Source organism: Alternaria viburni (assembly GCF_023758015.1).
Source record: "Alternaria viburni strain BMP 2772 chromosome Unknown scaffold_47, whole genome shotgun sequence".
Lineage (NCBI taxonomy): Eukaryota > Fungi > Ascomycota > Dothideomycetes > Pleosporales > Pleosporaceae > Alternaria > Alternaria viburni.
In genome coordinates, this window is record NW_026055816.1 from 11775 (window position 1) to 37249 (window position 25475).

A 25475-nucleotide genomic window follows, 5' to 3' on the forward strand; every position below is an offset into this window, starting at 1 on the left:
GACACACCCCGAATAGATTCAAACTTTTTGCCCTGACGCGTCTCTACACAAGACCCAGTTTTTAGACTGGACAGGGGTTTCAGACTTTGCGCTCCCGCTTCCGCTCGCAGATGGGGGAGCCACAATTGCGCCGTAGTGCCTGTTGGCAGGCGATTTTGTGCGAGGTGCACAACTATTGCGTGCTAGGTGAAGGATGTTCAAGGGACTACTGAAAAGGCTGTGGCTTGCGTCCACCAGAACCTCACCGCCGCCGGCTTGCGTGGGGGGTGCGGTCCGCCAGGAACACCGACGCTTGGAAGCATGTCGGCTGCGTCGCCGACGCAAGGCTTGCATCTTGCATCGACCAGACCGCGTCTTCACCCACCTTGGCAATAATGCAACAACCCCCAACGTCCATCGTCGTGGCGACTACAACCCGCGCGCATGGCCTCCGCTGTCAGCCTGGCTATCTATGCACCTGGGGTAGCGGGTCGAAGTTCGGGGCTGGGGGTTATCCCGACGCCCATGCGAATTAGACATGTCGAGACCGCCATCGTATCCGTGTTGAGACGATGCCCTCCGCCTCGCCTCCTCGTTTCCAGATTCTTCGATTCTGGATCCCCCCATGACTCGTTCACCGACTTGTCCTTCTGCGAGGATCCTGTCCAACGGCCACCAAAAGGATCTGCGGCCTGCAGCTGAGCCTCATGCATGCTGTTGCACGGCACATCATCCCCGCCATAGCTCTGCGTTGCAGCTATCAGATCGTCCTTAGCCTAAGCCCTAAGCATACCGACCGCCCAACGGAACTTTCTTAGCTTTTCCGCGCTACCTGTACCGCGTCAGTAGCGTCTCAACTGCCACCGGTAGTACTGCTTTCGCACAATCCGAGAGACGACCAGCTGTGGGCGTGGGGATGCGACCTTGCGACGCGGTCCTAATCTCCACCGGAAATCGCAACATCACTAACAAGCCCGAAGATAAGCCTCGCAGCGACCCACGTCCACGGTCCGGGCTGTCATGGATATTTCCAGGTTCCACAAGCCGCATGTCCTAGAAGGAAGGCAGTAGCGACCTTGCACCTTCTTCCCGGGCAGCCACCATGGAGACCAGCTGGTCCATGCCATGGGGGTAGTCCGGAGAATACCTCTCTCGGCAGAAGAGTTCGATGCGAGCTTAGCGGGCCGGCTAGACCCCAGCTCAGCAATGTACTCATTTGCTTTTCGCCAGGTCATGGCCGCTCGAGACGGTCACCTGGGCATGGTATCAGCGCAAAAGGGCCTGTTCGCGAATCATATGACGGGGATATTGAAACGTGGGCGTTAGTCCGTGGAGGATGCCGCATCCTCTCATGACAACATCTCGATGTGTGCACGCTGCGTGTTACGGTTTTTGCTTTGTTAAGTTTTTCAGGTTCGTTGGGCGAAAGTTAATCAACCCCACGAGTACGCGTATCGTGATCGAACGATCTTGGCGACGCTATTGGAGAACGCGCAAGCCTCTACGGAGTCGGACTCAAAGAGATGGGAGGGACGGAAAGGGGGATGCGAGATGTTTGATTCCAAGTGTTGTTTTCCTCGCGGGTAAGGACACGATGCCGAAGAAGGCATCGTACTGCTACAGAAAATCATGCAATTCTGGCTCGGCATCTTTCACCGCATCCACCGACATGCTCTCTCACAGATCTGACAATAACACTTCCCGCATCTTATCATACTGCGGACTCCCGAGTCCCGAAGCCATATCCCATCCCGGACCCGCTGGGAAGCCATCCATACCGCCTCCCGGATTGTATCTCACAAGAATATCATTGAACATCTCCGGATTGTCGTATATGTCCCAGTTCAAAGTGCCAAGTGGTTCTTTGCCATCCGCCAATCGCTCGTCATTGATCATATTGATCACGCTGGCAAAGCCGGGTGCAGAAGCCGACGCACCACTCACAGGTCTCGTGGTATTGAGAATCACTACTGGGTAGTTGACGCCAATGACTGCGACATCTGGGTATGCGCGACCTGAGCGATTATAGCGCCCTTCTCCGTATGCCGGTGCTGAGTTGGAAAGCCAGCCCGAGACAGCGTCGTCCTGGTAGCTTGGGCGGGGAAAGACGTTGGAAAATCCACCGCCGGAAAACGTGGCTGCCATTTCGCCGCCGGCAATGGTACCATCTTGCAATGTTGTGGCGCCGACGCAAAGGACCTATTGGAAATGAGTATAGCTGCAAAATGAGATTGAAAGGACGAATGAGTGGATGCTTACATAAGGGCATGTGCAAGGGAATGATGGTGCGAACTGCTGGTCGGAAGACCCAGCGCCAATATCTCCTGATGCGGCAACGATGGTGACGCCTTGCAACCCCAGCTTCATGTACTCGTGACATTGGCGTTCAAGGTAAGCACGAGAGAGCTGGCTCTCCAAAAAGCTGTATGAGATGGAGATGACGTTGCTCATTGGCGCACCTCCGCATGGTCCGTTCTTTGTGCCTTCTCCTTCATCGTTTTCGGGGAATCCCGGGCCAAGGTACTGCTCGTTGCCGCCCGGGTGGGTACAGTATGTAGGATCCTAGCTACGTTAGCTGTTGCTGCGTCACGTGGAAGATAGCAAGATACTCACCAACGCGTCCAGAAATAAATCGAAACCGTTAATAAACTTCGACTGGCCAATTTGATAGAATCGTACTTTTTGAGGGTAGATGATGGAGGTCGAGGCCTGAACGTCCAAAGCAGTCTCACCTGTCTTGTCAGCTTCTGCCAGAGACAGATCTCCGGGTTTGCCACCATAAACGTAGACGGATTCTGGCTCAACATCCAGGGGAATCCGAGGGGACGTCCAGTTTCTCAAGTATTCTTTGAAGTCTGGAAGATAGAGATAGTTACCAAGCCCGAAAATACCAAGCTCATTTCCGGTATTGTTGTGACTGGCAACGGGAACGCCGTACAGAGCGCGGAAGCAATGGACAGTAAAAAGAATGTGACAGGTCGACAGGTCATCCGCACCACCATGGGCAGTGATATGATCAGCAATAGCCATGGGCTTCGTCGCTGTTTGTACATGAGCCATTGGACGTAAGCCGTCGAGCTGTATTGTGGGCGTGATGTAGTCGACATGTTCGCGAACGTGCTGTGGAAGTTTGTAGTCGTCGCATGCCATGCGAAGACCGCCAGATTCCTTTTCATGGAAGTTGTAATACTTCGTATGAAATAGGTCCTCAACCTCACCAATAGTGGCTAGGAACATGATCCAATCCCGTCCTACGTATTGTCAGTTCTCATTCTACTCGGGCACGATAGGTAATGACATACTAGCTGAGAACGTGATGCGACTGTCCTCAACTCCAGCTGCATGGAGCCAGTCGAGAGTCGCGTTTGTCGTTGTTGGATGAGGCTCAAATGTACTGTGGACTCGCTCGGCCGTCCAGCGCTTTCCTATATGCTATGTAAGTATACCACATAACGGACGGGTTCAGGTTTACGTTACGGAAATTGGGTGAGGTTCGATTATGCATGTCTTGGAGTGAGAGTTCGCCATGCTTCAAGTTCTGCTGCTTCAGCGCGATTCGCACCGGCAGTACTGCATCCCTTGATGCACGTGAGTCTCTATCCCAACCTATCGGGTCCGCCTCTCGCTTCTCGTGGACGACGTGAGAGCCAACTGGGAAAGCGGCAGCTATGGTGCTGAGCCAAAGGAGGAGTACTACTAGGAAGCGCATCGTTTCCAAGATGTACTGGGTCTGTGTTAAGTTGTGTAATGTTCTGTAAATCTGTCTAAGTCTGTGTGACTTTGTATGAGTTGTGATGAGTTTGAAGAAGAAATGAAGGTGAAAGTGCCATTCATCTTATACTACTCTAGATGATTTTTTTCATGCTGATTGTATATACTGTACCTTGGTTTACGAGATCGACTACCACAGTACTACAGTGGCAAGTTGTGAATGCCCTGTTGGCGATTGGTCCTTGCAATACCACGGTACCCTCAAGCGAAAAGCTGGACAGCCATAGTTTACGGTGTGTATCCAAAAAAAGTTGATAGGGCTACATTGCCTTGATATGTCTCAAACCTTACGTTGTTGTAGTAATGTAGGCTCCAGAGCACCTGTTCAGTTATGGTTAGGGTCACGCTTATGGTCAGAGCCCACAACGAGACACCTCAAAAGTTTGAACGAAAAAGTTATTAGATAATAGAATGATTAGCACGACCGCGATCTCTGACCGGGGCCACGTACCCGCTGAAGCGATAATAGATTCATTACAATAACGCTATGTACGAGCTGACCACTGCTCTGTTGACGCCCAACAATGTATGCCAACATCATGTGCCCATATGCACGATGGTCTGAGCCCAAATCAGTATATACCGAAGTTTAGCAGCACCCGCCCCAGCCCTGTTGCTTTCCCTTTTTACTCGCGTCATTCAGGTTGACGCCTGCCCTATTCGCTCCGCCTCCCGGCCCCTTGACTCCACTCCTTCGATCGTTCAAGTCGTACTTGCCAGCTTCTATATTTTGGTATATCCGCTCTGCGACTTCCAAAAAGGCTTGTTCCACACCTTCTCCGCTCTTGGCGCTCGTCTCGACGTACTGCATGACGCCATTCGCTTTACACCACTCCTCAGCCTCTTCTTTTGTGACTTGTCGCTTGTTCGCGGCGTCCGAATCAGTTACGGTAGACGACCCCGCGAGATCAGACTTGTTGCCCACGAGCACCACGACGATGCCTTCCTCGGCGATTTGCCGCAAGTCGTGCAACCATGACGTGGCGGAGAGGAACGTGTTCTTCCGCGATATATCGAATACTAGCAGCGCGCCCGATGCGCCCCGGAAATAACTTCTCGTGATGCTCTTGTACGTCTCCTGACCTGCTGTATCCCATAGCGAAAGCTTCATGTGCTTTTGCTCCTGCTTTTGTTTCGACGGCGATACGGGCGCTTGTGCTTGTGAGGATTTGGAGGGGTTGTTGATGCTCAGGGAATGCGATGCTGGTGGGCCGACAGGAACGATGCGCGATCCGAACTCTACGCCGATAGTTACGTCGTGGTGTGGTGAGAAGCGGCCTTCGCAGAGGCGAACTGTTAGCTGGGAGGCGTTAGCATGGAGGCCCTGGGTAACGGGGATGGTGTCGCATACACTTGATTTACCACATCCTGAATCGCCTAACGATACAATCTTCGCTATGTAGTCCCACGGCTGCGCCATGGTGCTTTGTGACGCCGTGTGGCTGGTGTAGCAGTCGACCCGAGGTGCAGGCTTAGGGCGGTGGTCACGGCAAATCCACTAGAGGTAGACGGATATGTATAGGAAGACGGTATTTATTGTTCAGAATGTATGTAGAATAAAGTAGTTCGCAAGTTGAAGCTTTGGGTGTGTCTGACAGGAAGCCAGTTGGACGATAGTGCGTGAGTGAGATAGGTCAGGGTCCCGGCCATGCGGTCATAGCTCAGCAGCTGCTTGAGCCACAGTCGAAGGATGCGACCCATGGCAAACGTGAAAAGCATGTCGCGATTTACTTTGCGCAAGCTTCGGCTCCATGCCATCTTGCTTTTCTCTGTAGCTTTGATTGATTGCCACTACGAAACATGAGTCTGACAAGCAGGAGGTCGGGTTGCCTTGACTCGGACAACCATTGTCAGGACAAATTTGCAGACAAATGAGCACGACTAGAAGAAGATAAAAATGTCTGCAGACCCGTAGAGACAAGTTTACCGAATGCTTTGCATGTGAGGTGGAGCATTGATGGGGGCTAGGGAATAGCGCGTGCCTTGCATGTTCACGAGGTACGTGAGCCCGACAATCGATAACCCGACGCGCTGGCTTGGCACGATGATGAGATGAGCGACCATCACTCCAGCGCACCCGGCCAGCCACTCAACTCACTCACCACCTAGGCGGGCTAGAGCTCCCTGCTGTCCTATTGCTACCGCCCTACCACCGCCATCTCTACCATCTCCAGCTGGCCACTGCGCACTCTGCCGGCCCCCAGCTGCATGTCTCTTAGGCTGCGTCATCCGCGGCTGCCTCTTGTACTCCGGTACCCTTGCGCTCGACCGCCTCACGACCGCTGACCTCGCACCTGAGCCACCTTCGCTTCGGGACTTTGCTCGCGATAGATATACCTGGCCGCCATCGCCGAGCTCATTAGGCATATACACATCTATCGCGCACTTTATCTATCATGTTCTCTGAATGTAAGTGGACCTGGTGCCTTATCGGGGTACATGTGACAGATCCGCCGCCTGTGTCTTGAGCAGCTTATGGACTCGCGTGACTGACGTGCGTGCTCCCCAGATGCATCCAAGTTCCTCTCCCAGTCTCAGTCGCGGCTGTCACTGGGCCAGCCCGAGCCGACTTCAACCCGCAACGCCCCCGACAGGCAGCGCCCGTCCTCGCGCGCCTCCCAAGCTTACCTCCAGCGTCGCAACATGCCCAACCCATACAACTCGCAGGCCATGAGCCGCTTTGCCTTCGCTTCACGAACATCCAACGCGCCCGCGCCACTCTTCTACTCCGCCACCGATGACTTTCGCGAGGAGGACGACCATGCCGAGCACGACAGGGACCTAGCAGACCAATACGCGCTGCAACGCTCGCGGCGGCAATTTGGCGCAAGCAATCTATCCGAGTCATCTGAAGTTGATGACGAACATGGCCAACGATCCGATCATACGATAGGTGCGGACAGGGACGAGAATGAAGCTCCAGGGTATGGTCTGGGGAGAGGGATTAAGAGCTCCTGGAAGGGCGACAAGCCAGCTCGCGGAAGATCGACCGTTATCAACAACCCAGAAGACGAGGAAAGAGAGTCAAGTGTGCCGCTCTCTGAGACTACAGACCGCAGCAGCAGGGGGAGAGGTCACCTCGTAGATGTGGAGCTTGATTCCACAGATCGGGGGAGTATAGAAGAGTTGGACCGAGACGAGCTCCTGGGTCACCAGGACGAACCACCGCCACCCTTCCAACAGTTTCGCAACATGCCGAGGCCGAAGCGCGGTCGCAGCCCACTACGAAACACCCTACCGATACCACAGGAAACAGACGAAGACACTCTGCTCGAACACCCACGCCCAATAAGTCCGGATCGCCAGACTGTCCCCGACGACGTACCAGAGAACCCGACATCGGCGCCACGACACAACTTCTTTTGGGCTGAGCTCTTCATAATCGTGCAGTGTGCCATCTTTGGCACATGGATCATCTCTTTCCTCCAAGAGTCGCCACCGAACAAGAAGAACCCACTGGGCGACACGATATATACTGTTCTACATTCGTCGTTCCACCTCATCGGTGTGTACACACTGGTTTCGGTCATCGTCGGAGTCCTATGGCTATCGCTACTTCGGTCCTTCGCTCGGCCCTTGGTGCAGTTAATGTTACTGGCGGTACCAGTGATATCGTTTTCCTTCTTTGTATACCCTTTCGCATCAAGCTTCAAAGGGTCATGGCATGGCGATAGCGTACAAGACCGGCTGATGCGCTGGCTTTCGTTTGGGCCCTTGTGCTTCGCTGGGTTCTGGGTGTACACCATCTTCAAGGCGCGACATTCTTTAGACAAAGCTACAGGCATGTTGGAGTTCTCAAGTGAGATCCTGAGAGCGCAATTCCCACTGCTACTCGTGGGTATTGCAACACTAGCTGCTGTGATACTCTGGGCGTGGATATGGATCCTCATGTTCACACGTCTATTCCTTGGCGGCCATTTTGCTAGCAACAAGTCCCGATGGATCATCGATGCTAGTACGTGGTGGCTTGGTGTTGTATTCTTCTTGGACTTTTTCTGGGGTTTGGCGGTCATTGCGGGTGTGCAACGCGCCACGACGGCAGCCACGGTATCTCAATGGTACTTCCACCGCAACAGCGTGCCTGCACCTGCGGCTAGAACGGTGGTCCAAGCCTCTCTCACTCACGCGACCTACACCATGGCCGGCACGATCTGTTTGTCAACACTGATCTCACTCCTGGTCCGACTTCCCCTCATCGTGCTTCCAAGGCGACTGGCGGGTATGATTGGCATGTGCGCATATTCAGTCGTGCCGACGCCCATCGCTGCGTTGACGAACCCGCTTACCCTGACCTACGCTTCCATTCACGGTGTGCCTCTCAATCAAGCAGCGCGCGGTCTGTCACAGATGAACTTCATCTCCGCTGCTTCGCCAACCACAACTCTCGGCCCCTCCTCGTTCAAGGACCATGGCCGGCCATCGATTCAGTCATACCGTCTGGCAAAGTTGCTTCTCCACGCCATCCGCTGGGTCATAACATTGTCTCTCGGTTTCGGTGGATGGGTCTCAACTGCACGCATGCTCCAAGTCGGCGGGTCTGTACCATACAAGGGCAGTCTATACGCATACGTCGTGGGTCTCATCAGCGCGGCAATCGGCTGGGGCGCTCTAGGCGCTATGGAAGGAGTTCTCGGCGGTATCCTGGACGCAGTGCTTGTGTGCTGGGGTAGTGAAGTAGGAAGCGACGGGCAAGGAGAGGCTCGGTACTGTGTTGACGCCGGACGGTTGTTCGGCAATGAGGTCACTGGGCAAGGTCGAGGAAGATACGAAGTCTAGAGCATGTTTTTTGTTTGCATCATTGGCGTTCAGCACCAGAAGAACCTGGATAACAGATACGGTCATGGCGCTTGGGTATACCTATCGTTCATCCTTTTCAAATCGCTTTTGCTATCGGCAATAGCGCTCGTATAGTTTTATTCAACTGAGATTGTTATGCAAGTCATTTGTCCATGATCATCGAGGGAGGACTTTTCCATGCGCTTACAGTAGTAAGTAGGCGTAGGCGTAGACATTGTTGTACGCTGATCACGTCACGGCTGGATGCGGCACGCTAGCCGGTGACGCTCAGTCCCGGCTCAAGCACAAAGCACTCCAGGGCTCCGACTTCCCTTCAACCATCATCTTTCTATTTTCTCCTACGCTCTCTACCAGAACATACGTGGTGTGGTTTTCTATTGGACTGGTTCACATTGTCGAATACGATGATGAAGTATCAAAACTCTTGGCGCTCGGTGCTGCACCTGTGGCAAGATGTCAAAGGGACGTTGTAGCTACAACTGGGCATGTATCAAACGTTGACATAGTACACAGTAAATTATACGGCATTTATTCGTTAAAAAGGCGTATAGAGACAGAAGTGAGTGGCCGTCGGAGGCGCGGCAGACTGTCACGATGCCAGGTAACTAGAGCGGCGAACAGTAGAGCTTCTTCGTACGGGTCGGTCTACTTTTGACACCTTAATGGCGACATCAGAATTACAGTCACGCGACGATCGCTACCTATACGTATTTCGAGCCTGTGGCCTCTGCGCATGTTATGTGGAGCAGTCCCTCGGTCCCACCTTGTTGACAAAGAACTCACGTCTGTGCTGGGCACTGCGTAACCCTCTATGAACCCGAGCTGACGGACGACTGTCATCGAAGGAGCCCTACGTGGAGACGTGCATCCGAGTACCGGAATACTAGCCCACCTAGCTCCTATCGATGAGTGTACTCCGCTAGTAGAAATGTGTTCGATGAGTCTCTCGAGCCCACTTTCCCGCTGGCTAGATCTCTCGGCGTCCTAACCACAACATGGTGACCGATGTAGAAGCCGTACAAACTCGCTTGACGCGGCAGCAAGTCATCGCGAACCTCGCACAGCCCACGCTGCGGATGCTGGAGGTGGTACACTCTCCGTATGACTATGAAGACCAGTGTCATCGACAAGCATATCCGCTTCGCTCCGTCATGCGATGACTGTATTGATATGTAGCTGATATGAAGAGTCATGTTCTGGGAAGGTATAAAAGGTCTCCAGGGCGGGCGGCTTTGGACTCTATAACTCTTTCACATAATTACCCAAGCAAACGACCAAAGTCTTTTGCACATCATCCTATTTACCAATTTCGAGTCTCGAGATCAACAGTCAGACCAGAAAACGACCTCCCACCATGTCGAGTCAGGAGCGCAACCAGGAGCATGCCACGAACCTTATCGTCATTCATGATGAATACGGGCAAAAGCTGTGGGGCCCTTTCAGCAACTCAAAAGAGCATCTAGCAAGCGAGATGGAAGTCTTCGTCAATAGGATACGAAAAGCGGCCGGCGGCCCTGTACCCGACAATGTCGTAGCCGAGTGGAAAGAGAAAATAGTCCCCGCTGTGGAAGAACTTATCAAACAAGCTGAAGTCCCTGACTTGGAGCAGAAGCTGTGGTGGTATCTCGTTGATCACCTTGATTTCGATGACACTCTAAAGACAATATCTCTCAAACAAGGATTTCAGAAGGACACAGCCATAGCCATGAAGAGGCTCGCAGCAGGCGAGGAACTAGGAGAATACAAGTCTATGAAAGAACCATCGCCTGGATATGGACCTGGGATAGACCTTTACTCCGTCAGCGTAAGAACAGTACGGACGGATGAGCTCGATCGCCGGCGTGTAAGGGAGATTGAAGAGGTCCAAAAGAGGTTAATCGCTCCACCAAGATACCCCCTCGATGACATGAGCAAGTTGTGGGACCGAGATTGGCGCTTTCAGAATTATGCCGAGCATCAATATTACGACTCTCCGTTGGAGGGCGACGTCGAAGTCTTCGTGTCCAAAGTCAAGGCTATAGCGTACGCAGAAAATCTGGCGGAGGGGATGACGGAATATGGCCCAGTCGAAACGGATAATATCGTAGCTCTGCATCTAGGCGAGAGCGAGTCCCGAAAGATATACGAACTCAAGTCCGAAAGGATTTCTGACTTGGAGTTGCGGGGCCTACCTTTCTTTTACAAGCTGGTAATAATCACCCACTCTCACGTCTGCAAGGAGCACAGAGCCGATTTGTCGAAACTCGAGGGGTACCCGGCCAAACGTTGATCACGGTTCTTTTGGAAGTCATCGACATGGGGTTCTGCACACTGTCTTTCATTGGAGGATTCTCGTGTTGCAACTGTACAGAGGCTTTTGGGCAATAATTCTAATGTGAACCCTACAATTTAGAAGTCTCTCGCTCTAGTGCGTGTGAAAATATTTCTTTACTTCGTCATTGAAAATACGTTCAGATTACGGCACTTCGTGATCCATTCTTCAAAGTCCAGAAGCCTTTGTGGGAGATGAGCGGTTTAAAAACAACAGGTCCGAAGACGTGTTCGAAAACGTGGACGAAACTTTCATATCGGCGGATTAACCTAGGTTTCTAGATGTTCTTCGAGGAGGACGCAGCGGGTGCAACACGCTTGACTACCCGTACAGAGAGCGGATTGAGTTAGATTGGCATGGCTGTTCTTGCCATGAAATCCTACACAGACAGCGCTTACTACGACCACTGAGATAAGAGAGGATCATAATGAACTAGAATGTATACTAGGTCACGAAGGTGAGCGTGAATAGGAAGGAAACTTGGAAGTATGTGTTCAGGTACCCAGGTACCGGAGGATGCGTACCTAGGTAGCAAAACCGGTGTCGCAATGCCGCATGCGCAGACTCTGATTTGATAACTCTACAGTGTACAATAGCCACATTTTCCCCGCATAAACCATAACCTCTTGAAAGTACCTAGGTAGGCGTCTGCGTACGATCCTACTTGCAAATGACGCGACGTGGCTCAATTAGGCCAGCGCGAAGGCGCGTAGCTCGATTTGACCTGCCACCTGCGTGCAACAACACCAGAACCATATACATGAACATCACGACACGCTCTCACGACGTGATTACCATTATCTACACTGCGATAGCTACATCGATAGCACGATCCAGACGGAGAGATACCGGAAACCCCACCGCACTGCATATATGAGGAAGTGAACAGTGCGTTTCGTTAAGACGTTCTGGTACCGCTGCCATTGAACCATGAGAAACCTTCTTCACACGCGAGGCCGGGGTAAACTGTCAGGTTTCTGTACTGTTACTCCGAGCTCACAGTCATGGCCCTGACTAATGCGTGCGTGCTACGGGGAAGCGGTTGCACAACACGATCCGATCCCGTTATGAGAACAAAGGGACCACGTCTGTGCTTAACAACTACATGACACATTTGTCGATCCAAGTGGGCGCGACTGTTACTGACTGAAATTTAGGTGGAGCTTTGTACGACGTACGTTGAAGTTGTCCCGCACTGGGCTTACATCGCGGACTCAGTTTTGGTGAATCACCCAGCATATTACTGGCTGCCCACATGCGCGAATTCACTAATCCCTGAAGATATAACTCGAGAGAATCCCATAAGATAAAGCCGCGGCAAAGGTTACGCGCTGCCTTGAGTGTCAAACGGTCCTCGCTCCGCGCAATGTACCCGCAAAGTCTCGTGAACCGTGTGTTATCTATATGACTAACGAGCTACTTCGCGACTCACAGCATCATGAAATCATCTTCATGCAACTCATAGAAATTGCGGCGTTAAATCGTGGAGTCACGCGTTAGGACAGTATAAAAGGCTTTGAAGAGCGTCTGCCTCCATTTCTTCAACAATCTTGAAAGTCCAAAAAGTCAAAACATTCTGTACACTCCTCTGCTACTGTCAAATTATCTCTCTATTAGCCTTGCCTCAACTCCGCAGCAATGTCTACTCCCCAGAAGAACCAAGAAGACGCTCTCAACTTTCTCCTAGTGGAATATCTTCACCTCAGGGAACGAGGTGGATGGGCTTGGCGAATCGGGCCATTTCTCCAGTCGACGAAATACAGGGAGCAAGAAAAGGGAGCACTCTGGGATGAAGTCATCAAACTGATACCCCCAGGCGAGACAGCTCATCAAGGCACTGTCAATGACGACGACCTCAAAAATGCATGCAAGGAGCTCTTCGAGACGCAGACGCCCCAGACGATAAAAATGAGCATTCAGAATGGAACGCAACTACTTCCCTTCCTCGGACTCCACTTCCAGCAAAGCTTCGAGAAAGAAGCCACCGATGCAGTAAAAGCACTGTACGACAAGGATGAGGGAACGTACTGGAAACTGCCCCGGCGCCCCGGGGGTCTCTTAGGTCTGGATTTGTTCGTGGTATCAGAGAGACTCGTACCATGGCAACATATTCCAGATGGCGCATCCGCAGCAGAACGCATTTGTGGGCCTGATCGTACCCCCTGGGGATATGATACCTATGATAAAGAATTAGAGAGGATGGCACAGGAAGAAGCTGGAACTCGGCCGCGTCGACCTAAACCAAGCTATTCCAACTGGAATCGCAAAAGTCTTGCGTACGAATACGTAGGCGACCTGGCGATATTCGTTACAGATGACGAAGCCGAGGCATATGTGAAGGGCCTCCACGCCGATAAGCGAACAGAGTTCAACACCATCACGGAAACCGAAGCGTTAGCAAAGAGGGTTCCGAATGAAATCTCAGTATATGAGATACTAACCCCGAATGCGGGGGCGCCTGAGACTCGTCTCGTTACCATCCACGAAATCCATTTCAGCATGGACCACAGAATCGACATTACCAGAATTTAGTTTACACAATGTCAGGTTCTCGGGGCTGTTGTAAGGCCTTTTCCTTTGCTGAAATTTGAAGACCTCGGATGATGTCTGGGATGAGCATGCGGACGATTGGTGGGAGACATCGGGTATGAAGCTACTACCCGGCCAATGTGTACGATGATAGATGTCATTGGAAGGAATGCAATCTAGCATGCTCTGCAATCTCTTTACGCCTATATACTAAGTGAAGCAGCAATGTTTCCCCGCTGATTAAGTACTGACCGGAGACCCTCAAGAAGGGGTCTCCGTGCGCAGTGGTCGCGGGCAGATGATAGGTGATATGAATGACGCTGATATCTCTGTAGAGGCTCTTGCGATGACGCTTCATGCTTTTAATACTTTACAAGAGGACAAGGTGGTAAATGCCCGACTATACCAACGATCGAGGCTCAAAAGTCCCAGCTATCAAGGTAGATCTGTGCGCTGCGAAAGGTATCACAGAGGTCTGTGTGTGCGTTGGTGCGTAACTGTCGAGGATGACTCACCACCTGTATAACCTCACATTCAAACACCCTACTCAAGTCGTCTCTAAAGTTCTGCTTTTGTATCCATCATACACGCGACATCAAGATTAGCAAACCTCATACCCTCGCAGAACTGGCACGAACATTTCGTAAGATGGCTGTCGACCAAGACCTCAACCCAAACAAGGACCTCGTTTAGTTAAAAGTAACTTACCCCAATAAGATCGATCTGATTGGGCTCTACTCGACAACCGATTACGATCTTCACGCGGCACAGAAGCGTCTCTTCAAACTCTGCAAACTCAACATCGAAGGGATGAACAAATTCCTACTTGCAAAGATCAGATATGACATCAACAAATTGGACATCAACTTACAAGGTCTCAACAAGGGTCTGTCTTTGACGAGCAATCAAAACCGCGTACCTTTTATGGTCCGCAGCTTGCTATCATCCAGCGCTGAAGCTGTGAGACATATTCGCAAAGAGGAAGTAAAAGGAGAGAGAGCGGTTCTATACACTGTTTACTCGTGCAGCATGCGCAAAAAACTGGTGATGAACTGTCATGAATGCTTCGCGCCATACGGAAAGGTGAAAGACATGCTGGTTTGGCCTTGCAAGCAGGGAAAGGGTGGTGTCGAAACTCATTTGAGCAGCGATCGCGCTCAAGCCTCGTTATTGTTGAATGCAGGCGAAGAAATGAGGGAGCTAAGCCAAGCCGTGCCAGACAAGGTGGAATGGCTTGACGAACATATGAGTGAGCGGCAGGTTATAGTAGTTCTGAGGGTTGTTGCGAACGATGCGGATGGATAGTTGGGATTGTCCGGGGGGCAAGCCTTCCTAATGATACTACCTTTGAGTCAGCAAAGCGGTGTCATATTGAAGTGACGGTAGCAATGACTCGATATATGACTAGAAGGGTTGCAACTCATTGCTAGTGACTCACTCTTCAGTATATAAACTGAGAACTTACTGTTCATTCAATTCCCGTACCAACATTGAGCTTTCAAAACCGCTAACTCCAACGAACTCTAAAAGCATCACCACAGTTCAACGAAGTCTCTCAAGAAGTACTCAACACCATGACAGACAATTCGGAAGACGTATACTACTGGGTCTTCTCCAGGTACGCCAAAAATGAATGCGCTGGCATCTTTGGCGATTCAGACGAAGAGCGAGAGTCCATGAGAAAGACCATACACGACCTCTGCGCATCCGAAGAAAGGCGCGGACATAGTCTCTCCAAAGAGGATATCGATCTTGGAATCAAGAGCGCTTTCGATCAATTCGATGGGGATGACGACGACGCAAGGGTGTACGGCCCAAAAAAGGACAAGACTGGTCAATTCTTGTTTGCCATACACAGGGCAAGAAACCGCGGTGAAGGCGTGGCGGATGCACTCAGACAGCAAGATCCGCCTACTATATATCAGTACAAAACCTTTCTCGCTGAAGAACTCAAGAACAAGGACGAGAGTCTTTTTTCCCCCGACCTCTCCCAAGTTGAGCAACGCAACAAAATAGGTCCTTACATCACGCCAGTCAGCGGTAATTATCTGGTAGGGGTGGATTGGGCCACATTCACTTCTAAGAGAGATGCTAGAGAACATGCTTCCAAGGAAACCTTCAAGCGAACGAAAGAATTGAGTGGTAAAGGATTCCGACTGGGCTTGTGGACGGAGTTTTGGATCGGTATCGTGACACGAACAGACCCCTTGGAAGGTCGGGACTACTGGTTAGAGATGTTTGTTGTATCAGAGTGGAAGCGCGACAAGACTTGTGGCAAATGGATACAGACAGACATAAGAGAAATAACGCCTCGTCATGTTGAGAAGGAACTTGACTGCAACGGAGGCGGGGACTCACCATCAGAAGACTCGTCCTCGGAAGGTCCATCGCTGGTGGATTCATTGCCACAAGACTGATGAGTGGAGGACAACTTCATTTATTTGTACCGATGTTGTGCAGTGAGGTAGGATTGACGCGTCCAAGGCGTAATGTAATGTAGGGGCCTACGTAGTTAGAACTTATCTTTTTCGTCAATCTGAAAGTGGTAATCAGAGTGAACCAGTTCTACGAAGACGGGAGTGCTGTGGGTGATGCTCATGATGAAGCCAGCATGCCTGCGTCATGGCTCGGTTTGTGGCTAGCGCGAGTCGACGCGTAGTGAAGCGGGACCCGATCAACACGGCTACTGCAGCCCAAACACGACTCGGCGCAGCGAACAAGCAACACCAAAGCACCCCGGGCTCCATGGAGTGCCCTGCCCGCCAACATGTCCTCCCGCAACGTGCCCACGATGAAGTCGCTGTCCGGCGCTGATCGCCGCTCCGTCAATGCCAACTACACGTCGAGTGCGCGACCCCGCGTCGCTTCTGGAGAGGAACTCGACCGTCGTAGCTCGACCACCGCAGCGTCACATGCCAGGAAACAGTCAGCACCCATGCGCGCGACAGGCGCGACTTCGGGCGAGCGTCGCGTAGAGAAGAAGGAGGTGCGCGAGCGGGAGACGGAGATCAGGCGAACAAAGAGCCCGTTGAAGCATGCCAGTGAAAGCAGGGCGAATGCGCGAAGCCGCTCAGAGAAACTCCCGCGCGACGTCGACCGGCCCTCACGCAGCGCCGCCTCGCAAAAGTCTATCCCCGAAGAGCCCCAGATGCCGTGGGAACCGCAGGCTTCTCTGATACCACACACGACCGCCCCGCTGGCGACGCGCATCTCGATACCTCCGCTCGCATCCACCGCGCCTATATCGCTGCAGCCCACACCGCTCGCAAAACTATCGCTAGAAGCACAGGAGAAGGCTATACTGGAGGATCTGTTGTTTGTGTTCATGGGATTTGAAGGACAGTACATTCGATTCGGCGATGGCTACAATCCCCACGAAGAGAAGGAACGTCTGGTAGGGCCACAGTTCCGTCTGATGCCCGGCCTGGACCCTAGTCTGAGGGATCTGACCAAGTCGATGCTGAAGACTGCCACGCACTACATTGCTGTCGAGACATGCGTCGAGGTGCTCAGTCGGGAAGAATACGGTGCCGTGAACCATGCGTTGTGCGCAGCTGTACGGCGGTTGCTCAAGGACTTCCTCATACTTGTCGCCCAACTTGAGCACCAGCTGCTGACGAACGAGTCCTTCACTCTGCACGTCTTGAGTCTGCATACCAAACAGACTAGCCACATGCTCTTCCAGCTCTACACCACCGGGATCGAGCTGCTGAAAGCTAACGGCATCCTGGAAGACGAGAAAGATGAAGACTCGGCCGATGATGACAGCAACGACTTCGAAAACATCTTGGAGTCTTTGCGCGAAGGAGGAAACGCTGCCAAGAAGCTCTGCAAAGGCGGGAGCGTGCTCGGACTCATCACCAAGCGGCTATCGTCCATGTCGGGAGATCCAGCGGCTCGCGCACTACTGACCACACTACTACGAGAAGCTAGCAGACCGTATATGGCTATGTTGAACGAGTGGCTACATCACGGTGGCATCAAGGACCCGCACTCTGAGTTCCTGATCAAAGAGCAGAGAAGCATCAAGCGAGAAAGATTAGACCAGGATTACACAGACGAGTACTGGGAGAAGCGATACACGATACGCGATGCGCTCGTGCCTCCGCAGCTTGAAGCCGTCAAAGACAAGGTGCTCCTGGCAGGAAAATACCTCAACGTTGTAAGGGAGTGCGGAGGCGTCGACGTTAGTAAAGTCGTCCAAGACGCGCCTACCAGCTTCGACGATCCGCGCTTCTTAGACAACGTGAACTCCTCATACGCATACGCAAACTCCTCGCTCCTCAACCTGCTTCTCACTACACACCAACTGCCGGCACGATTACGTTCACTAAAGCACTACTTCTTCCTCGATCGCTCCGACTTCTTCACCTACTTCCTCGAGATGAGCGAGCTCGAGCTCAAGAAACCAGCAAAGCATGTTAACGTCGGCAAGCTGCAGTCGCTATTGGATCTCGCCACCCGACATGCTGGATCAGTCGCTGTGGAAGACCCATATAAGGAGGACATCAAGGTTCAGATTAACGATACTGGACTCACGAACTGGCTCATGAAGATCGTCAATGTCCAGGGTCTCGATCAGGATGCTGCCACCGCTACGTTATCCAATTACACACCTGCGAACTCAGCGCCGATCACCGACGACACCAACATTACTGGATACCAAGCGTTGGTCTTCGATTACGCCATGCCCTTCCCTCTGTCATTGGTCGTCAGCAGAGTCACTCTAACTCGTTACCAACTGCTTTTCCGGTACCTACTGAGCTTGAAGCACCTCGAAACGGATCTTGCCAAGTGCTGGGGGGAACAAGGCAAGAATGCAGCCTGGAAGCACCGATCGAAGAACCCGCGAATTGAGCAGTGGAAACGCCGAGCGTGGACACTAAGAGCGCGTATGCTGGTGTTCGTTCAACAACTTACCTACTACTGCACATCGGAGGTCATTGAGCCCAACTGGGCATCCTTGATGTCGCGGATAAGCGAGGAGAAGAAGCAAGACGCAAGGGCCAAGGGGAAGGCAACAGAGGATGAGAGCGGCGGGCCTCAGGTGAAGCGTACTGTGGACGAGCTGATGCAGGACCATGTTGACTTCCTCGCGACTTGCTTGAAGGAATGCATGCTTACTAACAGTAAGCTGCTTCGAGTAAGTCGAGCCGCACTTTCATGGCCTATGTGGCTGCTAATTACCCCCAGATCAACAACAAAATCATGTCAACATGCAGCATGTTCGCGTCCTTCACCTACTCCCTCTCCCGCTACCTCGTCACCGGCGACCCCGATCTAGTCGCCCAGGTCAACGCCTCTTTTGCTCCTCCTCCCGCTAAAAATTCGAAGAACCCTGCTGCAACTCTAGTCGCTTCGACACACAGACCGACGACGCAGTTTGTATACGACCCCCAGCGCGTCGACAAAATGTTCGACATGCTAGCCAAGTACGAGGAGAACTTCACCCGGCATCTTAAGATCCTGCTGGATACACTAAACTACCTCGCTGCCACCGAGACAGTGGTCTTTTTGAGTCTTTGCGCACGGTTGACGAGTGCTGGAGAAGGTTTGAGTGGCTTTCAAGTGCCCATGGGTATGGAGGGTATTGCTTAGTAGGCTTCGGCCTCGTGGGCATCAGGCGTTGTTTCATGCATTGCATTATTCTGGGTTATTGGTATGGGTTATGGATTCAGTCTGCAAGGCGCCAAGCGAGCGATACCATAGTTGTTTGGAATGAGACGCAACGAATTACGGCCACAGTTGTCTAGTATCGAAGTGCGGTATCACATGGCATGTTTGGTGTATGAACGAGGCATTTGCTCATGTTCGAAGTAATTGGCACTGCCTACTCTACATGGACGCTTCTAGTACGTCTTGAATGGACACCCCTTGTCAGCACTCGAGCTCTTAGTTTTCTCCTTGACCAACTTCGTAGTGAAATCCATCAATTGCTCGCCCAGCTTCTCATTGTTCGCCAAGTCACTACCCGGCTCCCGAATCGCAGGAGGGCAGATGTACTCGCCGGTACCCTCTGTCTTGGTCGCCGCGTACATGGTGCTTACGCAACCCTCAAACTGCGTCTTCTTGAACGGCGCCATACCAACGCTCATCGCGTAGCCGCCCAACGGGTAGGGCTCGTGGATCATATCGACAGACTGCCGTGTCTCGACGAAACCGGGGTGTGTGGCGTTGGACAAGATGTTGGGGTGGGAAGTAGAGAGGTGATGAGCCAGGTAGCGTGCGTACAGGATGGAAGCGAGCTTTGTGCGGCCGTACTGTCCCATCGCGCCGAGGTCTTGATTGAGCTCCTCGAGAGATTCAAATTTGACATCCTTGGGCGCGCTCTCGTGTGCGTTAGATCCGAGTTGTACAAGACGAACCTTATTGCCCTTGTCGGCTGTGGACTTGATCAAAGGAAGCAAGTGGGAGGTCAGGACTGCATGACCCATGTGGTTGATAGCCATGTGTAGATCGACACCGTTCTTGGCGAGCTGATATGTCATGATACCTCTCGCAGCGTTGTTGATGAGGATATCAATGCGGTCTGTCTTCTTGGCAATTTCGAAAGCGACTTTGCCGGTTGCTTCCCAGTCTGAAAGATCGCACTTCATCCATTCGACTCTGCTGGCCTTGTCCTCGCCCATCTCTTCCTTGATGGCTTTGAGTGCATCGTCAATGATGTCTTCGCTCATGGAGATGATGAAGAGCTTCTTGATGTTGTGTGAGAGAAGGGTGTGTGTGCATCCATAACCAATTCCTTCTGAGCCACCGGTCACAACGGCGACCTTACCGCTCAGATCTGGCACTTCCTCGAGCGAAAACCGCTGGTCCGCAGGTGCGAGATCATGAGCGCCAGAGACGACCTTGCCGAGATTCTCGGCAATGGCGTTCTTTACTGACTGCATAGTCGATGATGTTTCAACTGGGCCTTTGAGACGGTCGTTATTGTTTGGAGGTGTTGACGAATAAGCTCTGGATGTAGTCGAAGTGATCCTGGCAGCGGATACGCGTGGTAACAATGATGTAGTTACAAAAGATGACTTGCAGCAACGCAGGGAGACGGCACCTCTAAATAACTTAGTAGACTGCATGGTTACAGCATGTGTCACAGGACAGCAGCATCCATCGTATTAGCACAAGATCTGAGGTCATGGTATACCGTGACGAGCCGCCTTCCGCGGAGCGAAAGCAGCCAATGCCATTTTGTCTTGATGTCAGCACTTTTTCCTTTTGGCGCGTTCCTGGATGTTGTGGAGCTTGCATCGGGAGCGGATCGTTGATGATCTCGTCATGACGCGTTGATGGACGCCTGCATGGCCTGCGTGTTGGCGAGGCTGGTGGTCTGGAACTATGACGTGTTGGGCATAGTGGGGGCGGTCGTTATCGATAACGGCGCGACTTCCGAGGTCAGCTTCACGCGACGTTGGTGGTCCCCTAATCGAGCAGACGAGAGCATCGTCGCTACCCTCATCCACGACACTATGGTAGGAACGCTCAACGGATACAGGGATTTCAGGTATGTATATCTTCAATTAGAGTAAGTGCGTCCGCAGAAAGACAGCAAACGCAATGGCTCCTTCTCAATACCGCAAGCTGTGTAGTGAATGCGAGCGATTGGAAAGCGACACAAACCCAAACATTACTGCGGACTACCAAAACCCCAATACCGCCGTTTCATTGCTGTCAGCTGCAAACCTTCACCGACCGAACAATGTTCAAAGCAAGACCGGAAAAGAGCACTAACATGCGGCAGAGTGCGATTTCACATCATCTCCACCCAGACCGGGCCGCGATGATCTCATCAGCAGACCAAGCCTCCTCAGCCGCGCGTGAGAAGAACGCCGCCAACCCACCGGTATTCGAAAAGCCACCCACGAGTACCACGCCTCTCCCACCCGATGTGGCCGCCGCTCGCAAAGCCCGCATGAACGCCGACTTGATCGGTGCCTTCAAGAGCACTTCCCCGCCCGGCACAACCCCCTACATAACAGGAGTCGGATTGTATACCCACGTTGAGGGCGCACCACCCCAGTCGCCAATGTACCCCGACGAGAACCCACAGCCACAACCCGAATTCTTTCCGATACGCATACCAGAGAGTCGAGGCAACGAAAGCTCACAACCGGACGAAGAGGTCCAGAAGCTATGGAATGAACTTGAGCTTGCCGTCGAAACAGAAGAAGAGTTGATTGCTACAACTGAACTTGGGCTTAAGGAGCTTAGGAAGCGGTATCGTGCTCTTCCTCCGCCTAAGAACTCGCGGTCGCCAGTACAGCGCGGTCAGCAGCTACCGGATATGACGCAAGGAGATACAGCAGCTCAGGGTGGTACAACAACGAGTGCGGGAAGCATGGGCGCTCCCACCGCGCCCACCAAACCGCGCGGCCAGTCGCTAGCTAGCGTCATGTCTACTCTTGCGGTAGGAAATGGAAGTGCGGACAGAGGAGGCACCGAAGTGGAGCGAGGCAGAACGACATCCACTACATCTACGACGGGCTTCTACGCTCCCGATCCGCGTAGACAGGGACGATGAGAGTCAAGAAGGATCGAGGCACCTCTACAACGGATCACACGGGATCTTAATCGAATATGGCTATCGGATTGACTTTCTTCTTGGTCTGTTCTACTTTCGGATGTACCGTTAGTGTGAGTCTATCATGATGTTGATGCGCTGTACTTCGAGGCTGTTGGTAGGTTCAATTCATCACATTGATGCTCTCATGCTTCCAAGCCAGACAAATCCTTCATATACATGATTGAGATGCGAAAGCATTATACGTACCTCGCTACATCCATCGCGCCAAAGACTACTCTTCCACACAGACCAAACTCATTCCACGACTCATGTTATCTCTTCATAACCAACACTTACCCCATCAGGATCCACATGCGCCACACGCATACCTGTTCCATAGCTAAGAATCAACCAGTTCTCATTCCCCGCCCTCAGCCCGCGTCGTATCCACGAGGCGTTGCGCCTCTCATATCTTACTATGATGATGAAGAGCAGTACTATCAAAGCGACGGCTAGCGCCATCATCACAGTGAAGAAATGGTCGATGGCATTTGGTTCAAGATCGCGCGGAGTGGGGGCCATGCTGCGCGCACTTGAACCGGGATCGAGTGATGTGAAAGGGGAAGAGTGAAATGATGATTTGATTGAGCACCATGTCATTCTGTCGGTGAGACATTGTGGTAGCAGTGTACTGGCAAGCTGCAGTGCAGATGTGTACGTATAGTGAGACTGTCGAGGGAGGTTGGAGTTACTAGAGCGTAGGAGAGCATTGTGACAGTTCATGACAGAATCTGAAGATGACGATACAGTTTTTACTAGAATGACCTGTACTGTCGAGTGAAAGCACGTTCATAAATCTAGTGAAGATCTATGTTCTTGTTTCTGCCACAGGCATTCCTTAAATGTCCACCAGCGGCCAAACACACACCCTCAACCCATTTTTACAATGTCCCTTCTCTGGATGCGCGCGTCGTCTCATGGCCTGTTGAAAGCAATGCTCCAACCGGCGAGACAGCTACTGCCAAATATCGGAGCCCTCATCCTCGCGTTCTTAGTGTGGCTAGAGCTCAAGACTGGAGTCGTCCTTCGCTTCTTCGCGCTTTACGATGAACATCCTCGCTTCTTCCACATTTTCTTCTTGACAATCATTATCGGAGTCGTGTATAAGCTCGCCCGCGTCATCCTCCGGCTGCAAAGTACGCGAAAGCCCGCTGATCCATTTAGATCGGCGCCATACAGACACAGACGCGAAGAAACCCCCATGTTTCCACCAGGTATGGAGTTCAACCGGGTCCAGGAAAGGTGGAAGAAAGAGGGTATGGAGAAGCCATTCGTGGAGGAGCGAGCATTTGGAGCAAGAAGACCGGAGGAGGTACCTCCAGCGCGAAGACCGCTATTCAGTGTTCCTACAAGCACTTTACCGAGGCCGCAGTCGAAAAGACCGCCAGTGAATGCGGCGTTTGGGAAGGCTGGTTGGAGCTAGGGTGTTGGCAGCGATGTGAGGCTTTCTTTTGAGGGCGATTCTAGGATCTGTGTACCGTTGCGCGGAGACGTTGAATATCTGGATTCCACTGTATTACTACAACGTTTGGGACCTTGGGACGTTGTTGTTACTGAAGAACGCTTGAAGATTGCATTTGTTGCCGCAGCGACTACATAGCAAATCACGGCTTGACAAGAATGAATAAAACAACCACGTCACCAGCGCTCGTGTTGTTTGGCTGGTTCTCATCACATGAGACATGGACAAGAGTTGAGAAACAACTGATTCACTCAATCGAGAGGACCGTGCAGTAATCACGCGCCGATACATCACAACAAACGCTCGCGGCCGCCTATAACATCCGACCACTTGATCCTTTGAATTCAATCTCTCACCACTTGATTCGATCACCAAGAATTGACTGCTGCCTCACAATATCATGTCAGGCTTTCTTATCAATCAAGAGCCGCCTACTCGTCTCGAGCGCTTCGTCCAAGACACTATCGACTCATCTAAAGGTTTCTTCGCATATCTCTTCCGCGGGAGCTGTCTCGAATACTGGATGCTTGACCCCAATGGTCAGGCTTATACGCTCTTCCTGGCGACACTGCTAGGCGCTTCGATCTGGCTCTTCATCCTAAACCAGAACTCAGAGGCTACCGCAGCTTCAGAGTCCGAGCAGAACTGGTCCGAGAGAGAAGTGGCAGACGCGATGGATATTGATGGCAAGGGATATCAAGGCGACGAACATCAACCATCGACTCCGCGTTCTTCAACGTATTCAGGCGAAGAGACACCCATCATGCGCAAGTTAGCGCCTCTCGGCCACCATCCTGTCAACGCGCACATCGAAGGCTCACCTTTCCGAGTGAAGCAACCGCTGGGACCTCGCGTTCGCCAATTCGTACCGTCTGTCCATCAGGCTCCCTCTCCAATCAACCCCAGGCTTTCCAAAGCTTTCTCGACTAGGCCTTCTCAGCGCGATAACTTCTCGAATCTCAACAAAGACACTCCGGTAGCCAACAAAACACTCCAAGAAACTAGCCGTACTGATGTGGGTGACATCCTTGAGGAGTGCAAGACGCAGAGCCCGGTGGTTGCTCACTGGTCGAATGAGGGCGGTCAGCGTTATGATCGAGCGACCTTGAGGCGCGAGGTGGCTACCAAATATCTTTCCTAAAGTTGTCGCGTTCTGATTTCATTCGGCGTGCATCGTCGCGGCTTCCCGAATCACAACTTGGTTTCTGCGCTCTGGGGAAAGGGAAGGTGGCATGCGCAGGTAAGAGAAAGTGCGATGGCAATGGAGGAAGCGAGTACCTGCGGATGGGGAAGTGTCTGCCTGCGTCATCGGTGACACAATCAACACGTGAGGGTAGATAAACAAGCGAATGTGCACCTACTTGATCAGACAACAGTGCTCTGCCTTCCATCCTTCCTCACCTCACCTTGATCGAGTCACAGTCTCGCAACAACAACCCGCGATGGCTGCATGCACGAGCTGCGGTGAGCCTACTAACCTCAATTGCCATGGAGGTCTCATACTCATACCTTATGCTGGCCTATCAAGCGAACTAGGCCTATGCAGAAGGTGCCGTTGGAAGGGACGCAATGACCAGTGGGAGTCTGCTCCGGATTGGGAATCTCTCTTATGTCTGTGAGTAATGCTGCAGAAGCTGCATGTGAGACGTACACTGACGCCAAATACCAACTTCAGGAACCTGAGCTTTCTTCATGGGAAGATTGACGTCAATCCAGGCCATCTTGGTCCTCTCGACGAAGAGACTGCACCGATCTTACAAGGACTAATCGAACTACATGAGTATGGCATTCTCACATGCGGCTCTCAACCATTCGAGAAGTCCAGCACCTTCCTTGTCGGCAAGGGCTGGTACCAGAAGCGGCAACGCCCCTATGTGCACTTTCTGCTACCGACGTTGCACCGGAAGATCTCCATCGACTGTGTCGATGTTTTTCTCGAGAGGCTCTTCGCCGATAAGAATATTCTTGTCTCTGTACACTCAGAATGCGATGAGTACGGCGACGACTCGATGCGGAGCAAAATAGCCACCCCACCATATACCCTTGGCCGTAGCCGCTCGACCTAT

At 52.2% G+C, this 25475-nt stretch overlaps 9 protein-coding genes across 9 annotated transcripts; 7 read left to right on the forward strand and 2 right to left on the reverse strand.

Moving 5' to 3' along the window:
* Positions 1 to 1656: 1656 nt before the first annotated feature.
* Positions 1657 to 5170, reverse strand: J4E79_011702 (uncharacterized protein; the record flags this gene model as incomplete). Its single annotated transcript, XM_049360531.1, has 8 exons — positions 1657 to 2178; positions 2239 to 2541; positions 2593 to 3230; positions 3282 to 3404; positions 3457 to 3709; positions 3942 to 3963; positions 4350 to 5050; positions 5102 to 5170. The coding sequence occupies 8 exons, from the start codon at positions 5168 to 5170 to the stop codon at positions 1657 to 1659; spliced, it is 2631 nt and encodes an 876-aa protein (XP_049204978.1).
* A 976-nt stretch (positions 5171 to 6146) lies between these two features.
* Positions 6147 to 8526, forward strand: J4E79_011703 (uncharacterized protein; the record flags this gene model as incomplete). Its single annotated transcript, XM_049360532.1, has 2 exons — positions 6147 to 6159; positions 6260 to 8526. The coding sequence occupies 2 exons, from the start codon at positions 6147 to 6149 to the stop codon at positions 8524 to 8526; spliced, it is 2280 nt and encodes a 759-aa protein (XP_049204979.1).
* A 1375-nt stretch (positions 8527 to 9901) lies between these two features.
* J4E79_011704 (uncharacterized protein) lies at positions 9902 to 10816 on the forward strand (the record flags this gene model as incomplete). The annotated part of the gene is made up of 1 exon (XM_049360533.1): positions 9902 to 10816. One exon carries the CDS (start codon positions 9902 to 9904, stop codon positions 10814 to 10816), a length of 915 nt encoding a protein of 304 aa, XP_049204980.1.
* A 1680-nt stretch (positions 10817 to 12496) lies between these two features.
* J4E79_011705 (uncharacterized protein) lies at positions 12497 to 13390 on the forward strand (the record flags this gene model as incomplete). The annotated part of the gene is made up of 1 exon (XM_049360534.1): positions 12497 to 13390. The coding sequence occupies one exon, from the start codon at positions 12497 to 12499 to the stop codon at positions 13388 to 13390; it is 894 nt and encodes a 297-aa protein (XP_049204981.1).
* Positions 13391 to 14961: 1571 nt separating this feature from the next.
* On the forward strand, positions 14962 to 15804 carry J4E79_011706 (uncharacterized protein; the record flags this gene model as incomplete). The annotated part of the gene is made up of 1 exon (XM_049360535.1): positions 14962 to 15804. The coding sequence occupies one exon, from the start codon at positions 14962 to 14964 to the stop codon at positions 15802 to 15804; it is 843 nt and encodes a 280-aa protein (XP_049204982.1).
* Positions 15805 to 16154: 350 nt separating this feature from the next.
* On the forward strand, positions 16155 to 18985 carry J4E79_011707 (uncharacterized protein; the record flags this gene model as incomplete). The annotated part of the gene is made up of 2 exons (XM_049360536.1): positions 16155 to 18530; positions 18581 to 18985. The coding sequence occupies 2 exons, from the start codon at positions 16155 to 16157 to the stop codon at positions 18983 to 18985; spliced, it is 2781 nt and encodes a 926-aa protein (XP_049204983.1).
* Positions 18986 to 19236: 251 nt separating this feature from the next.
* Positions 19237 to 20277, reverse strand: J4E79_011708 (uncharacterized protein; the record flags this gene model as incomplete). Its single annotated transcript, XM_049360537.1, has 1 exon — positions 19237 to 20277. The coding sequence occupies one exon, from the start codon at positions 20275 to 20277 to the stop codon at positions 19237 to 19239; it is 1041 nt and encodes a 346-aa protein (XP_049204984.1).
* An 887-nt stretch (positions 20278 to 21164) lies between these two features.
* J4E79_011709 (uncharacterized protein) lies at positions 21165 to 21905 on the forward strand (the record flags this gene model as incomplete). The annotated part of the gene is made up of 1 exon (XM_049360538.1): positions 21165 to 21905. The coding sequence occupies one exon, from the start codon at positions 21165 to 21167 to the stop codon at positions 21903 to 21905; it is 741 nt and encodes a 246-aa protein (XP_049204985.1).
* Positions 21906 to 23809: 1904 nt separating this feature from the next.
* J4E79_011710 (uncharacterized protein) lies at positions 23810 to 24550 on the forward strand (the record flags this gene model as incomplete). Its single annotated transcript, XM_049360539.1, has 1 exon — positions 23810 to 24550. One exon carries the CDS (start codon positions 23810 to 23812, stop codon positions 24548 to 24550), a length of 741 nt encoding a protein of 246 aa, XP_049204986.1.
* Positions 24551 to 25475: the final 925 nt, after the last annotated feature.